General features: G+C 45.5%; 2 protein-coding genes across 2 annotated transcripts; one reads left to right on the top strand and one right to left on the bottom strand.

Annotated features, from left to right (window-relative positions):
• The first annotated feature begins 7106 nt into the window (after positions 1-7106).
• Positions 7107-13337, top strand: LOC139453682 (uncharacterized). Its single transcript, XM_071235157.1, has 4 exons — positions 7107-7190; positions 7480-7816; positions 10627-11185; positions 12791-13337. Exons 1-4 carry the CDS (start codon positions 7107-7109, stop codon positions 13335-13337), a joined length of 1527 nt encoding a protein of 508 aa, XP_071091258.1.
• A 1080-nt stretch (positions 13338-14417) lies between these two features.
• LOC139453681 (uncharacterized) lies at positions 14418-14819 on the bottom strand. Its single transcript, XM_071235156.1, has one exon. The coding sequence runs from the start codon at positions 14817-14819 to the stop codon at positions 14418-14420; it is 402 nt and encodes a 133-aa protein (XP_071091257.1).
• Between the last annotated feature and the right edge of the window lie 2429 nt (positions 14820-17248).

Here is a 17248-nt window from a genome sequence, read left to right as displayed (position 1 = left end):
AGCAAACTAGATATTTTGTGGACTGCGCCACTTGTGTGTGTGTTGACCACTGTGTTCCGGTTGCATGCAGTTGCTCCATTCTGACATTCCATACCCCAGGAAGAGCTCTGAGATGCTCTTGTTGATTATCAGCATGACACCAAGTGACAAATCCTGTGTCAGATCAATGCTGGAGTATATTTCCAAACATGCCAGACGACATGGAATCACACCGGTTATTACAATCGACCAGCAAATTTGGTGAATTGCATACATGATCATCGAATCACGGCCAGCTGAGAGCCCCTTGCATCAAATAGCCCTGGTCTTGGGGGGGGGGGGGGTCCATCCTTAGATGAGTTTTGTGGGTACAGTTGGGAATCTAATGGCTGGATCTGGGTTTAAAGGAGATCATCACTCAAGTATATTCAGAGGGTAGTGCAGATCAGATGTTGTCCGGCAAATCAGTGTCACAAGCTGTGCTGGCTCATTTCTTGAGGAACCACTTCTGCAATGCTCTTATCGTGTTTGATGGTTATTGTGGTGTTTTTCGACCATGGATGAGACCCATCAGAGAAGAACTGGAAGTGAGATTGGAGTGGATGTGGATTTCACACCGGACATGATTCTGAAAATGAAGATAAAGCCCTTTTGGCAAATGAAAGAAACAAACAGAAATTCATCACTCTGTTGGGGTCAAAAATCGAAAAAGGTGGGTTTTCAGATTAAACACTCATCCGGAGATGCTGACTATGACATTGCAATGTCTGCCTGTACATTGGCTCAAAAACTAGTGGTAGGGAATGACACCGACCTTCTCATCCTGTTGCAATATCACTTCAGACTCGATACCATGAGGCCATCTTTCTTCAGACAAGTACAAAGATCATTGAAATCTTCATCCTACAGATGATCCTTGATCCTAATCTCAGCCATTCTTTGCTCTTTGTATATGCATTGTCAGGGACCGACACAGCATCGAGGCCATATGGCATAAGGATGGTCTCAGGAATATTCAAAGGTTTTCATGGTGACAGGTGGAAACCATGCAGAAATCGAGCAGGCTGGTAATCAGGCACTTGTAATCCTCTACAGCTGTATGCCTGGCTTGGATTTGAATTCTGAACGTGTGACAAAATTCACTGAGAAGGTATGTATCAAGCTCGAATTACCTACCCCTTCGACACCTTCCACCGACATCAGATGCTGCCAGATTGCCCAGCCAACGAGTCTGACTCCAAGTGCAGACCTGGCTAGGCAACAATATGGATGCGACAATATTAAAGCATCCATTGCTAATCTATGTCAACAGGCTACAGAATCCATGTATTTCGTACTACGTAAAAGCCGAAACCTTAATTTATCAATTCAATGCCAATTATATCTTTTTGACACAATGGTAAAACCAATCTTATTATATGGTTGTGAATTATGGGGTTCTGTTAATCTAAAACAAATTGAAAATGTACATATTTGTATTATGAGAAAATTATTACCTGTTAAAAAGAGTACCCCTTTATGCATGCTTTACGGTGAACTAGGTAGAGTTCCGTTATCTGTTGATGTTAAAACCTGTATGTTAACCTTTTGGTCGAAATTACTTACAGATAAATCCAGCAAAATATCTTCAATCATTTACTCTATTGTATATAACATCCATAATACAGGTGTTTACAACTATGACTGGATTTCATGTATTCAAAATGTTCTAAACAATATTGGTTTAAGTTATGTATGGTTGTCACAGTCTCCTGTTTCATCTTCCTGGCTCAAAGCAACAGCTCACTCTATTTTAACTGATCATGCTAAACAAACCTGGAGCTCTGAGGTGGAAAATTAAAAAAAAGGTGTAGTCTATTCTCTCTGGAAACCACAATTTGAATTAGAAAATTATCTGACGTCCCTACCCCTAAATAAAGCTATCCCTCTACTTTTATTTCGTACTTCATGCCACCACTTACCAATTGAAAAAGGAAGATGGAATGGGATACCTATTTGTGAAAGAAAATGTAAACCGTGTTTTATTGATGATATTGGAGATGAATTTCACTATATTTTTAAATGTCCATATTTTACGAAAGAAAGAATTTTGTATATCCCACTTACATATTCTAAAAGACCTAATATGATTAAATTTCAAAGACTTTTCACTTGTAAAGAGATATCTGTATTAAAAAACCTTAGTAAATTCTGTAAATATGTAATGCAAATTGTAAAATCTTCCGGCTAACCACATATCCGCTATTATAATGTGTATTTTGCTGTCATTTTGTATCTCATATGCCGAGGATCTCGGCCTGAGCGTAATAAAGTTCTGTTCTGTTCTGACAGAATGGGGCTGGACGCTTCACAAGAGCAACAAGGGCGCTATATTGAAACCAATCACAAGGCACCAAGCTGTCACTCCTAAATTTCTGTTGAAAATAATCAGATACAATTGCACTGGAAAGTGTGATGAAAACACATGCTCATGCAGAATATTTTTGTCTACAATGTACCTCAGCATGTGGACAATGCAAAGAGATGACATGTTCAAATGGACCAAGTCATGACTTTTCTGACATTACTGAATAATCGTCTCTTCATGTACAGTATATGAGTGTGATTATAAAGACTTTCTTGAACTTTAGACATTTAAATTGATAGTAAGTTTGACTTGTAAACTGTAGTATTGCAGGGTTATATCCTCTTTATAAGCCCGTGTTAAGTATTTTGTAGTCTGATATGGAACAATTGTATTTTTTTCACATTTCGGGCAGCCGTAATTTATTTCTGTGTAAGATTTCACTTCAAAATTGTTATATATATATTCCCCTGTCTGGATCCTATGAAGTTGATTTTAAATAGTCATCAGCCATGTTAAGATTTTGATTGATTCTTTTTTTTTTAAATTTTTCGATTTTCGTTTGTACTAATGGTGGCCATCTTGGATTTGACCTATTTTGGGTGTTTCCCCATGTCAAATTTTGGTAAACTATTTTTTTTTTTAAAGTAGACCTATCAAGGCAGTGAAATGTGTTAAAAAACCTTTTCCGTCAATTTTGTTGAACCTTCATAAAAAATAAACCTTTAATTACCGGACTAAAGGGAGATTGTACTTTACGAGCTTATTATAGAAAGGGAAACCACTCCCATCTAGAGTATAAACAAAGATTAGCTGCCCTTGATTTATCCAAAAGGTCACGGACGTTACACGTCGCTTGCAGACTACTTAGGATTTTATCCTTCCCTTGGTTAGCTAAAAGGTATGTTCTTCCACTCATCGAGTTGGGTGGGAATGGTTCTCTTGGCGACCATTTTGATAGTTGTGGTTAACTTACCGATATTCTGACATTAAATCTGTGGTGCGTTCTTCATAGTGTTGAAGTGTCGATTCGAATCATAAAGTTTAAGAAAATAAAGAGGCAATGTTTGAACGTAAAGCAGATTATTTGTGTAAAATACACCAAGTCTTGCACGCCATTTTGTCAAGTTTATTCAGGTATTAAGATTGGTCCGGACCAATGGTAAGTTTCGATTGTAGATTCAGTTTGTAGCTTACAATGATCTTAGCCTACAATCGATCTGTGCCAAGTGGGTGACGATTGTTGCCAAAGCCTAAGATCGCGATCTGAGGATTTACAATAATGGTAGCGCGAAGATCGCTTTGTGCAAGTGGACCCAGGACGACTGTTTAACTTGGCACAAACACATGATTCCTTCTTTCGTATCTCATTTTCAGTTTTATCATGATCCATAGAACTTAAGCACACGCACATTATGCATTTTATTTTCCTTGTCTTCTGTAAAGTTGCACCCGGTAGACTGGGTCCCAATTACCCTAGTATGTACAGATCTGTATTTGGAATCTAGTATATATATCCTCGGATCCTCCAATTTAGGTGTACATCAACATCTATTTCCTGGAATAGCTTAGCGATGTATGTTTTACTGCGATAGCCTAGATCTATGCCTTTATGGTTAACCCAAATTGAAGAACTTTTTTTCCCCGTTTGATGACAAAGAAAGAACTTTAATTGTAGGCATGGTAGAGTAGTTTTTGTTTCGTCATTATTTATTGAGAGAGAGCAGCGGGAGAGGTTTTCATATAATCGCTTTCGTGATTGCCCATTAGCAGGTTACCCTGGTATTAGTTATATGGTTTGTCATGTTTGTTCAATATATTCAGTTTGGGCAGTTTATTTCCTAAGCGTAGGCCATCGGCCGATGGTTACATTTGGGGTAGGCTGCAGTATTGCCCTCTTGATATAGATAGCTAGACGTTTAATTTATTTACAATCAGTTGTAGAAATTATAACTGTTTGTTTGGTCGGATATTTGCAAAAATTCTTTGATCCACCCGTAACTTAACCGGAGCAAACTAACAGAAAATAATAAGCGTCCTCAACAAACCCAGCAGCGTATCTCCCTGTTTCAACACATAGATCTAGACCTAGTTGATGCGAAAAACATCTAAACCGAGCAAGCGTCACTACATGACGACGGAATTTCCGGCCAATGAACCTGTCTAACTAGTCAAATGTACCGCCTATGAAAACTAAAGCCTGCTTCAGATTCGGCACGGATAACCTCCCAAAACACGTATTCCTTGAGATAAAATGTAGGAATTCCTTTTAATTTGTATAGACTTATATTTACCCTATAGCGTATGGTAAATAATATTAATGATATGATCATGGTATATGAAATATTTGAAAAATATGTAATTTAATCCGAGCAGAAGTCAGCCATATTGGAAAATCTTTTGTTGTCATGGCGACCATGAAGTCACGCCATCAATCTCCCACGATTTCCTATTGGGCATCAAAGTACAACGACAATAACTATTTTGAAATATTTTCCTTTTGCTTTGTGATTGTTCCACGCCTATTATTTATTTCAAGTTCTATCTAATTAATAATTATATGGCTTTTATCATCAACTTGAGATCATATATAGATCTCTAGATCTAATTCCATATTTGATCTACATTATGAATAAAAGCGGACGTCGAAAAGATGTTTATTGTTACTTGGAGATATATATGGATTGTTTCAGTCCATCCCCAATTTATCAAGGGAGTGCCATTATTTTCGCAATTGCTTTTACCTTTGTTATTTGACAAAATGCACCAGTTTGTGTACAACTTAACTACCTGTTAAAGACTATTGCAGCAACAAACAGGTTTAAATACGACAGCTAGGTCTTTGGTTTCTTTAACCATGTTAAGGACCCCTTGTATTTTATACGATCATCACATCATGTGCAATGGGGATAGCAGTGGTTCCAATCCATTGCCTCTTCATACCAAAATACGTTATTAGATGGTACAACAGTTCATTGCGAATTATTTTTAACTGTTGGTTCAGAACATCTAGGATGTGTGAGCACCCAAGCAACCTTATTAACACTCCCTCCTTCACCAGGATGTCGCCCTTCTGGGGCCCCGAGGTCTCGACACCTCCCTCCCCACGTCCGACCCTCCGAACAGCATCACTGCAGGCGAGGTGTCTCCCCACTCAACCCCCCTACCCCCACGCCGCAGCATAAAGTTTCCCTGAACTGCCAGGTAGCACTGCCCCCGAAACACAAGCCCAAGGCTGTACAGGTATAGAAATTATTTAAAGTAATATTACCTAAATCTTCTCTCTGAAATAAAAATATCAACTGATATGTCTCTAAAATACTTTACACACATAAATATATTCTGGAAGACTGCCAAATAACCCAAATTATCTTAGCTGTCGTAAATCTGTAAAATATAGCAAGTCAGTAATAATTAGTTTGTTATTAAAAGAACAGCCTATTTTTACATGCATGCAAATAATATTGCTTGTTATTGGGAGGGCCACATGAAGTGTCATAAAATCTCCCTCCTTGTCTCTGAATAACATGGAGAGGTGCATGTTGGGATATTGTGTGAGTGGGCTAGACAGACTGAGTTGGGAAGCAATGTTATCAGTGCCTGATATGAGATAATATGCAAACATAATTCAGCAAGTCTTCCTACATTGGCAATGACTGCACCCTTTCATTTGTTTTTCTAAGTAACTACATTCAATATGGGAATTTCTTTAATCCTATATTGGTCTCAAACTAAACCTAATAAATATCATCCATGACCTAGAAGTGTCCCTCTGTCAAGGAACTTGTTGCCCGCCCTCACTCCCCGGACTACAACAAGCCCAGCTTTAAACATCCACAGGTAGGACCTCAGTAGCTGCTGCTGTGACCTCAGAATACTGTGCCCCCTGGTGTAGAATCTCAGTAGCTGTGACCTCAGAATACTGTGCCCCCTGGTGTAGAATCTCAGTAGCTGTGACCTCAGAATACTGTGCCCCCTGGTGTAGAATCTCAGTAGCTGCTAAGATCTCAGAATAATCTACCCCATAGTGTAGAATCTCAGTAGCTGCTAAGATCTCAGAATAATATACCCCATAGAGTAGGATTTCAGTAGCTGCTGCTGTGACCTCAGAATACTGTGCCCCTGTTGTGGAAGACATCAGTAGAAGATAATTTGCTCCACTTGTGAAGGACCTCAGTATGTGCCAATATGACCTCAAAATTTAGTTCATGGAAAGTTTGTCGTGCTCTTCTTGTAACATATTTTATCACTATTGTTTTAATAAATTTTAGGAGAGGGGAGTCGGGGTTTGGTATGATGAAGACAAGGTGAGTATGTCATCAATTCAAGGACACATTAAATATGTCTTCTTTGAGATTGTAATATGATGGCTCTTTATCTTAATTTCTGATATGATAATTTTGAATTCTGAAAACCTTGTGGATGGGTCCAGGGGTTAGTGTAGGTTTACCAAAATACGAGCCATGGAGATATAGAGGATGTCTACATTTTGTCTCTTATGGTACTAATGCAATACCACAAACATGACTGACATGGGTGAGATACATATGCATAGTGCTGTCCTCATTACTAGATGGTATACCCATTCCAGGGTGACAGGGACACTCCGCGCCTGCGTCCTTCGAGCAGGAAGAGCTGTTCCAAGGACCACCAAGCTGAGAACAGTTTGGTTCTGGAAGACGATCACTCTCCATGCCTGTCTCCTGCCCCAAGGAGAAGCCGCCACACCAAGCTGAAGACAGACCCTCGGGCTGAGAAGCAGCTGATTCCAGTCTTTGCCAGGATGAGTCTGGAGGAGGTATCCGGACCTGCTGCTGCTGCTGCTGCTGATGTAGCTTCAGAGAATCAGGGAGCTTCTTCACAGAGAGTCAGTATTTGTTTCATATATATTTGAGTTTCACTTGTGTGTGTCCAAATGAAAATGTCATCACATTAATGAATGTAATGGTACACAAGATAAAGCAATATCAGATATGAACACTGAAAATTCCTTTGTTATAACCACCCTACAAACTACGAAAGATTTGTAAGACCATGTGGATATGTTCTCTGGTGACCATCATTCACAGCAAGGTTATTAAGAGTGACAGATTATATAGATGCTGATTTGATAGTCTTCTGGCCTTCCATAATAAAAGCTATGTTGTCCCTTGTAGGCCCAGGAGTGTTCTCACAAGAGGAAGCTCCATGACCTGAAGCTGGAGATGAGCAACAAGCGGCGCAAGGTGGAAGCCTCCCGTCAGGAACTCCAGGCCATCATTGACAGGAAGCTGAAGGAGCTGAGACAGGAGGTGAAGGAGATGGAGAGGAAGGAGATGGCAGCCTTTCAGGTTACCATGGATACACAGAGTGGCCGACGCAAGGTGTGGAGGAGAAAGCAAGGCAACTCCTCCTCACGAAGGACGTCCGCCAAGCCACACCCACTACAGAGACTGCCTGACAACTCTCAGCATCCAGGGAGCACAGAGGCAGCCTCTCACGGACACTTCAGTGGTAAGTTGGAGTGTTCATGTTGTTGATAAGTAGGTCTCTGTATGTTGGTGGGTGGGTGGTTCTAAGGGTTGTATGAAATTAGCTCCATATATGTAGGTTACGTTAGTGAATGGGTATTTGGTCTTTTGGTAAATTGATCTTATTTCGGTGGGTTAAGTGGGTGAATTGGTGGTTTTCTGTAGTTGGTTGAATGTGTGGTTTTATGTAGGTGGGTAGATGGGTAGTTTTATGTGGGTGGGTTAAGTGGGTGGATGGATGGATTCATGGGGGACAATTAAGTGTGTGGAGTGGTGGTTTTATGTGGGTGAGTTAAGTGGGGGGATGGATAGTTTTATGTAGGTGGGTGGATGGGTGGTGTTATGGTGACATTTAAGTTGGTGAAGTGGTGGTTTTATGTCGGTGGGTTAAGTGGGGGGATGGATAGTTTTATGTAGGTGGGTGGATGGGTGGTGTTATGGTGACATTTAAGTTGGTGAAGTGGTGGTTTTATGTCGGTGGGTTAAGTGGGGGGATGGATAGTTTTATGTAGGTGGGTGGATGGGTGGTGTTATGGTGACATTAAAGTGGGTGAAGTGGTGGTTTTATGTCAGTGGGTGAAGTGGTGGTTTTATGTCAGTGGGTTAAGTGGGTGGATGGATAGTTATATGTAGGTGGGTTAAGTGGGTGGATGGATGGTTTCATGAGGGAGAATTAAGTGGGTGGATGAGTGGTTTTATTTGGGTTGGTCAAGTGGGTGGATGGATGGTTTCATGAGGGAGAATTAAGTGTGTAGAGTGGTGGTTTTATGTAGGTGGGTTAAGTGGGTGGATGAGTGGTGTTATGTAGGTGGGTTACGTGGGTGGATGGGTGGTTTTTACCCCGCCCCACCCTTTCTCTTGAACCACTTCTACAATCAACCCCCCTTCAAACACACCCACTCCGGCACCTGGGGTGATACAGACACTGATTTTGATAAATTTGATACATTATTATTCTCTGCATCTTATCAAGCCCTTACAACAATAAATATCTAAATAAATCAAGAACTGTGTTTTGTTTTCTTGTATCCCATTTGGTGAAACATGCCATGGACTTACCCTGAGGATCTCAGTTATTTGACTGCAGTATACTTGTAGGAAGTATATTCTCAAGGTATGCGCAACTATTGCCCTGAGGATTTCCACAGTCATGTATTTGACTGTTGTATACATAACCAGTACAGGTTAATACAGACTGCCTCTGTAGAAAGTATATTCTCAAGGTATGCACAACTTTTGCCCTGAGGATTTCCACAGTCATGTATTTGACTGTTGTAAACATAACCAGTACAGGTTAATACAGACTGCCTCTGTAAAAAGTATATTCTCAAGGTATGCGCAACTATTGCCCTGAGGATTTCCACAGTCATGTATTTGACAGGTTGACAGTACAGGTTAATACATATTGCCTCTGTAGGATGTATATTCACACATGGTTGTGTGATTCCAATTTCTGGTACAGTATATTGATATTTAACTTGAATTTTGAGTTCTCAAGGTTGGATCACATTATGGGATGTCGCAATTTCTTTTCTTCCTGTATTTGTCCGTCATCCTTTTGGTGTATGTCTGTTAACACTTAATTCATCAATAATCCCAATCTCTCCCATCCTCTCCCATCCCAACTGCCACCCTGTCGCTTCCCCACTGCCACCCTATCCCTTCCCCACTGCCACCCTCTCCCTTCCCCACTGCCATCCTATCCCTTCCACACTGCCACCCTATCCCTTCCCCACTGCCATCCTATCCCTTCCCCACTGCCACCCTATCCCTTCCACACTGCCACCCTCTCCCTTACACACTGCCACCCTCTCCCTTCCCCACTGCCATCCTATCCCTTCCACATTGCCACCCTATCCCTTCCCCACTGCCATCCTATCCCTTCCCCACTGCCACCCTATCCCTTCCCCACTGCCACCCTATCCCTTCCACACTGCCACCCTCTCCCTTCCACTCTGCCACCCTATCCCTTCCCCTTTGCCACCCTCTCCCTTCCCCACCACCATCTTCTCCTTTCCCCACCATCATACTCTCCCTTTCCCACCATCATGCTATCCCTTCCCCAGTACCACCATTCTGTCCCTTCCCCACTTCCAACATCCTGTCCCTTCCCAGCCAACATCTCCTTTCCCCACCACAATCCTCTCCCTTTCCAACTACCAGCATCCTCTCCCTTTCCAACTACCCGCATCTTCTCCCTTTCCAACTACCAGCATCCTCTCCCTTCCCGACTACCACCATTCTGTCCCTTCCCCACTACAAACATCTGGTCCCTTCCCAACCAAGATCTCCTTTCCCACCACATCCTCTCCCTTCCCCACAACCACCATTCTGTCCCATCCCCATTACCACCATCCTGTCCCTTACCCAGTACCATCCTATCCCATTCCCACTACCACCATTCTGTCCTTTACCCAACATTATCCTCTCCCTTTCCCAGGACAATACGCTCCTTTCCTCACCACCATCGTCTCCCTTCACCACTACAATCTTTTCCCTTTCCCACACCCACCCTCCTCTCCATACCCCACTACCACAACACTATCCTCTACCTTCCCCACAACCATCCTGTCTCTTTTCTGACACCCTGTCCGTTCCCCACTACCAACATGCTGTCCCTTCCCGACTACAATCCTGTCCCTTCCACATTACAATCCTGTCCCTTCCACATTACCATCCTCTCCCTTCCCCACTACCATCCTCTCCCTTCACCTCAAGCAACATCCTGTCCCTTTCCCACCACCATCCTCTCCCTTCACTGCAACCAACATCCTCTCCCTTCCCCACTACCAGAATACTCTCCCTTCCCCACCACCATCCTCTCCCTTCACCTCAAGCAACATCCTGTCCCTTTCCCACCACCATCCTCTCCCTTCACTGCAACCAACATCCTCTCCCTTCCCCACTACCAGAATACTCTCCCTTCCCCACCACCATCCTCTCCCTTCACCTCAAGCAACATCCTGTCCCTTTCCCACCACCATCCTCTCCCTTCACTGCAACCAACATCCGCTCCCTTTCCCGCTACCAGCATCCTCTCCCCTCCCCACCACCTCCCTCCCCACCACCTCCCTCCCCTTCCCACTACCACCATTCTGTCACTTCCCAACTACCAACATCCAGTGCCCTTCCACCACCATCTTCTCCCTTTCCCAGTACCAGCATCCGGTTCCTTCCCCACCAACAACTCCATTCCCACCACATCCTCTCCCTTCCCAACAACTGTCCTCTTCCCTCCACACTACCACAATTCTGTCCCTTCCCCACTAGGAACACCTGGTCCCTTCCCCACCACCATCCTCTCCCTTCCCCACTACTACCATTCTGTCCCTTTCCCCACTACCAGCATCCTGTGCCTTCCCCACTACAATCCTGTCCCTTCCCCACTACCATCCTCTTCCTTCCCCACTACCATTCTCTCCCTTCTCAACTACCATCCTCTTTCTTCCACACTACCATCCTCTCCCTTTCCCACTACCAGCATCCTGTCCCTTACCCACCACTATCCTTCCCCTTCGCAACTACCACCATTCTGTCTGTTCCCCACCACCATCCCCTCCCTTCCCCACTACCAACATCCAGTCCCTTCCCCACCAACATCTCCTTTCCCCTCACATCCTCTCCCTTCCCCACTATCATCCTGTCCCTTCCCCACTATCACCCTGTCCCTTCCCCACAACCACCATTTTGTCCCTTCCCCACTACCACCATCCTGTCCCTTACCCACCATTATCCTCTTCCTTTCACAGTACCATCATCCTGTCCCTTCCCCACCACCATTCTGTGCCTTCCCCACTACCAACATTCTGTCCCTTCCCCACTACCACCATCTCCTCCATACCCAACCAACACAACACCATCCTCTCCCTTCCACACTACCATCCTCTCCCTTCCCCACTACCAACATCCGGTCACTTCCCCAACACCATCCTCTCCCTTCCCGACTACCACCATTCTGCCCCTTCCCCACTACCAACATCTGGTCCCTTCCCAACCAAATCTCCTTGCCCACCACATCCTCTCCCACCACATCCTCTCCCTTCCCCACAACCACCATTCTGGCCCTTCAGCACCATCATCCTGGCCCTTCCCCACTACCACCATTCTGTTCCCTTCCCCACCACCATCCTGTGCCTTCCCCACCCCCAGTTTTCTGTCCCTTCCCCACTAGGAACATCTGGCCCTTCCCCACCACTATGCTCTCCCTTCCCCACCACCATCCTCTCCCTTCCCCACTACCATCATTCTGTCCCTTCCCCACTAGGAACATCTGGCCCTTCCCCACCATGAACCTCTCCCTTCCCCACCATCATCCTCTCCCTTCCCCACTACCACCATGCTTGCCCTTCCCCACTACCACCATTCTGTCCCTTCCCCACTAGGAACATCTTGCCCTTCCCCACCACCATCCTCTCCCTTCCCCAACATCATCTTTCTCTTCCCCACTACCACCATTCTGTCCCTTCCCCACTACCACCAATCTGTCCCTTCCCCAGTACCCACATCCTGTCCCTTCCCCACCAACATTTCCTTTTCCCACCACCATCCTCTCCCTTCACCACTACCAAAATCTGGTCCCTTCCCCACAACCATCCTGTCCCTTCCCCACTACAACCATTCTGTCCTTTACCCACCATTAACCTCTCCCTTTCTCAGTACCTTATTCTCCTTTCTTCACCACCAACCTCTCCCTTCACCACTGCAATCTTTTCCCTTTCCCACACCCACCATCCTCTCCATACCTCACCAACACAACTCCATCCTCTACCTTCCCCCCCACCATCCTGTCTCTTTTCAGACGCCCTGTCCCTTCCCAACTACCAACATCCTGTCCCTTCCCCTACCAACATCATGTCCCTTCCGCACAACCATCCTCTCTCTTCCCCACTACCATCCTCTTCCTTCCCCACTACTAACATCCTGTCCCTTCCCCATCACTATGCGCTCCCTTCCCCAGAACCATCCTCTCCCTGCCCGACTATCACCATTCTGTCCCTTCCCCACTTGGAACATCTGGTCCCTTCCCTTCCCAACCATCATCCTCTCCCTTCCCCAGTACCAACATTCTGTCCCTTCCCAACTACCAACATCCTGTCCCTTGCCCACCAACATCCCCTTTCCCCACCACCAGCCTCTCCCTTCCCCACTACCAACATCCGGTCACTTACCCACCACCAGCCTCTCCCTTCCCCACTACCAACATCCAGTCACTTACCCACCACCAGCCTCTCCCTTTCCCACTACCAGAATACTCTCCCTTCCCCACCACCATCCCCTCCCTTCCCCACTACCACCATTCTGTCCCTTCCCCACTCCCACCATCTCCTCCATACCCAACCAACACAACACCATCCTCTCCCTTCCCCACTACCAACATCCGGTCACTTACCAACCACCATCCTCTCCCTTTCCCACTACCAGAATACTCTCCCTTCCCCATCACCATCCCCTCCCTTCCCCACTACCAACATCCAGTCCCTTCCCCACCACCACCTTTCCCCTAACATCCTCTCCCTTCCCCACAAGCATCATCCTGGCCCTTACCCACTACCACCATTCTGTTCCTTCCCCACTACCACCATCTGGTCCCTTCCCAACCACCATCCTGTCCCTTCCCCACTTCCAACATCCTCTCCCTTCCCCACTACCAACATCCTGTCCCTTCCCCTACCAACATCCTGTCCCTTACCCACTACCATCCTCTCCCTTCCCCACTACCATCCTCTCCTTTCCCCACTACCATCCTCTCCCTTCCCCACTACCAACATTCAGTCCCTTCCTCACTACCATTCTGTCCCTTCCCCACTACCACCATTCTGTCCCTTCCCCAAATCCAACATCCTGTCCCTTTCCCGCCAACATCTCCTTTCCCCACCACCAGCCTCTCCCTTCCCCACTACCAACATCCGGTCACTTCCCCACCACCAGCCTCTCCCTTTCCCACTACCACAATACTCTCCCCTCCCCACCACCATCTCCTCCCTTCCCCACTACCAACATTCAGTCCCTTCCCCACCACCATTCTGTTCCTTCCCCACTACCAACATCCTGTCCCTTCCCCGCCAGCCTCTCCCTTCCCCACTACCAACATCCGGTCACTTCCCCACCACCAGCCTCTCCCTTTCCCACTACCACAATACTCTCCCCTCCCCACCACCATCTCCTCCCTTCCCCACTACAAACATTCAGTCCCTTCCCCACTACCACCATTCTGTCCCTTCCCCACTACCACCATTCTGTCCCTTCCCCACTACCAACGTCATGTGCCTTTCCCGCCAACATCTTCTTTCCCCACCACCATCCCCTCTTTTCCCCACCACCAACATCCAGTCCCTTCCCCATCAGCATCTCCTTTCCCCTCACATCCTCTCCCTTCCCCACCACCAAACTGTCCCTTCCTCACTACCACCATTCTGTCCCTTCACCACTACCAACATCTGGTCCCTTCCCCACAACCATCCTGTCCCTTCCCCACTACCACTATTCTGTCCCTTCCACACTCCCTCCATCCTGTTCTTTACCCACCATTAACCTCTCCCTTTCCCAGTACCTTATTCTCCTTTCTTCACCACCATCCTCTCCCTTCACCTCTGCAATCTTTTCCCTTTCCCACCATCCTCTCCATACCCCACCAACACAACTCCATCCTCTACCTTCCCCATCACCATCCTGTCTCTTTTCAGACGCCCTGTCCCTTCCCCACTACCAACATCCTGTCCCTTCCCCACCACCATGCTCTCCCTTCCCCACCACCATCCTCTCCCTTCCCCACTACCATCATTCTGTCCCTTCCCCACTTGGAACATCTGGTCCCTTCCCCACCAGCATCCTGTCCCTTCCCCACTAACATCATTCTGTCCCTTCCCCACTTGGAACATCTGGTCCCTTCCCCACCAGCATCCTGTCCCTTCCCCACTAACATCTCTTTTCGTATCACATCCTGTCCCTTCCCCACCACCATCGTCTCCCTTCCCAACTAACACCATTCTGGCCCTTCCCCAATAGGAACATCTGACCCTTCCCCACCGCCATCCTCTCCCTTCCCCACCATCATCCTCTCCCTTCCCCAGTACCACCATTCTGTCCCTTCCCCACTACCAACATCCTCTCCCTTCCCCACCAACATCTCCTTTCCCCACCACCATCCTCTCCCTTCCCCACTACCAACATCTGGTCAATTCCCCACCACCATCCTCTCCCTTTCTCACTACCAGAATACTCTCCCCTCCCCACCACCATCCTTCATCTCAAACAACATCTGGTCCCTTTCACACCACCATCCTTTCCCTTTCCCACTACCAGCATCCTCTCCCCTCCCCACCACCACCCTCTCCCTTCCCCACTACCACCATTCTGTCCCTTCCCCACTAACTACATCCGGTCCCCTTCCCCACCGCCATCCTCTCCCTTTCCGACCACGATCCTGTCCCTTACCCACTACCGTCCTTTCCCTTTCCCACTACCAGCGTCCTTTCCCTTCCCTACTACCAACATCTGGTCCCTTCACCCCAACCATCCTGGCCCTTCCCCACTACCACCATCCTGTCCTTTACCCACTATTAACCTCTCCCTTTCCCAGTACCTTATTATCCCCCACCCCAACGAAGTTGGCGGGGGATATAGAAATGGGTCCCGTCCGTGTGTGTTTGTGTGTGCATGCGTGCGTGCTTGCGTGCGTGTATGTGAGTGCGTGTGTGCGTCCCGAAATCGTTTCCGGAGCATAACTCAGAAACCGTTAAATATTTCTCTACGAAACTTTGCATGTCTATCAGACTCATGCTGAACTGGTGCCTTTTGCTATTTAGGAATTTAATACAGCTTTATTTTTTACGTTTCCATGGCAAAAGTTGGACTTAGGTTCTAAAAGGGTGCTGTTCGTTTCCGGAGCGTAACTCAAAAACCGTTAAATAATTTCTTACAAAACTTTGCATGTTTACCAGACACATACTGAACTGGTGCCTTTTGCTACCTAGGAGTTTCATTATTTTTTATGGTTTACGTTGGCAACAAGTGGGACTTAGGTTCTATTAGGGTGGTGTTCATTTCCGGAGCATAACTCAAAAACTGTTAAATCCTTTCTTACAAAGTTTTGCATGTCTATTAGGCACATACTAAACTGGTGCCTTTTGCTATTTAGGAATTTTATAAATTTTTATTTTTTACGTTTCCATTGCAACAAGATGGACTTAAGTTCTATAGGGTAGAGTTTGTTTCCGGAGCATAACTCAAAACCCATTTAATACTTTCTTACAAAACTTTGCATGTTTACCAGACACATACTGAACTGGTGCCTCTTGCTACTTAGGAGTTTTATTATTTTTTTATGTTTTACGTTTCCATGGCAACAAGTTGGACTTAGGTTCTATAAGGGTGGTGTTCATTTCCGGAGCATAACTCAAAAACTGTTAAATCCTTTCTTACAAAACTTTGCATGTTTTTTAGGCACATACTAAACTGGTGCCTTTTGCTATTTAGGAATTTTATAAATTTTTATTTTTTACGTTTCCATTGCAACAAGATGGACTTAGGTTCTATAGGGTAGAGTTTGTTTCCGGAGCATAACACAAAACCCATTTAATACTTTCCAACAAAAACTTTGCATGTTTACCAGACACATACTGGACTGGTGCCTCTTGCTATTTAGGAATATTAGACATTTTTATTTTTCACGTTTCAATGGCAATAGGTTGGACTTAGGTTCTACAGGGGTGGTGTTTGTTTCCAGAGTGTAACTCTAAAAACGTTAAATACTTTCTTACAAAACTTTGCATGTCTACCCGGCACATACAGAACTGGTGCCTTTTGATACATAGCACTTTTAGAAATTATTATTGTTTATGTTTCCATGACAACAAATTGGATTTAAGTTTTAATATAGGATTGGTTTACTTAAGTAGTATAACAAATAAACTGTTAAATATTTCCTTGCCAAACATTGCATGTCTATATATAAAGCGCATACTGAACTAGTGCCATTTGATATTAAGGAGTTTTAGAAATGTTTATTTTAGAATTTCCATTGCAGCTATTTTGACATGGGCTAAGAGAAATGTTGGGTCAGTTACCTGGTTTGGGACCATTACGTGTTTAAATGGGCGGGGGATATAGATGACTTTGTCAACTATTAGCTTGTTTTCCTTTCACCACCATCCTCTCCCTTCACCACTGCAATATTTTCCCTTTCCCACACCCACCATCCTCTCCATACCCCAACAACACAACTCCATCCTCTACCTTCCCCACGGCCATCCAGTCTCTTTTCAGACGCCCTGTCCCTTCCCCACTACCAACATCCTGTCCCTTCCCCACCACTATGCTCTCCCTTCCCCACCACCATCCTCTCCCTTCCCCACTACCACCATTCTGTCCCTTCCCCACCAGCATCCTGTCCCTTCCCCACTAACATCATTCTGTC

This window comes from Haliotis cracherodii, unplaced genomic scaffold, assembly GCF_022045235.1.
Source record: "Haliotis cracherodii isolate W230 unplaced genomic scaffold, xgHalCrac1.p SCAF_10, whole genome shotgun sequence".
Classification (NCBI taxonomy): domain Eukaryota; kingdom Metazoa; phylum Mollusca; class Gastropoda; order Lepetellida; family Haliotidae; genus Haliotis; species Haliotis cracherodii.
This window is presented reverse-complemented; position numbering and strand designations above follow the sequence as displayed.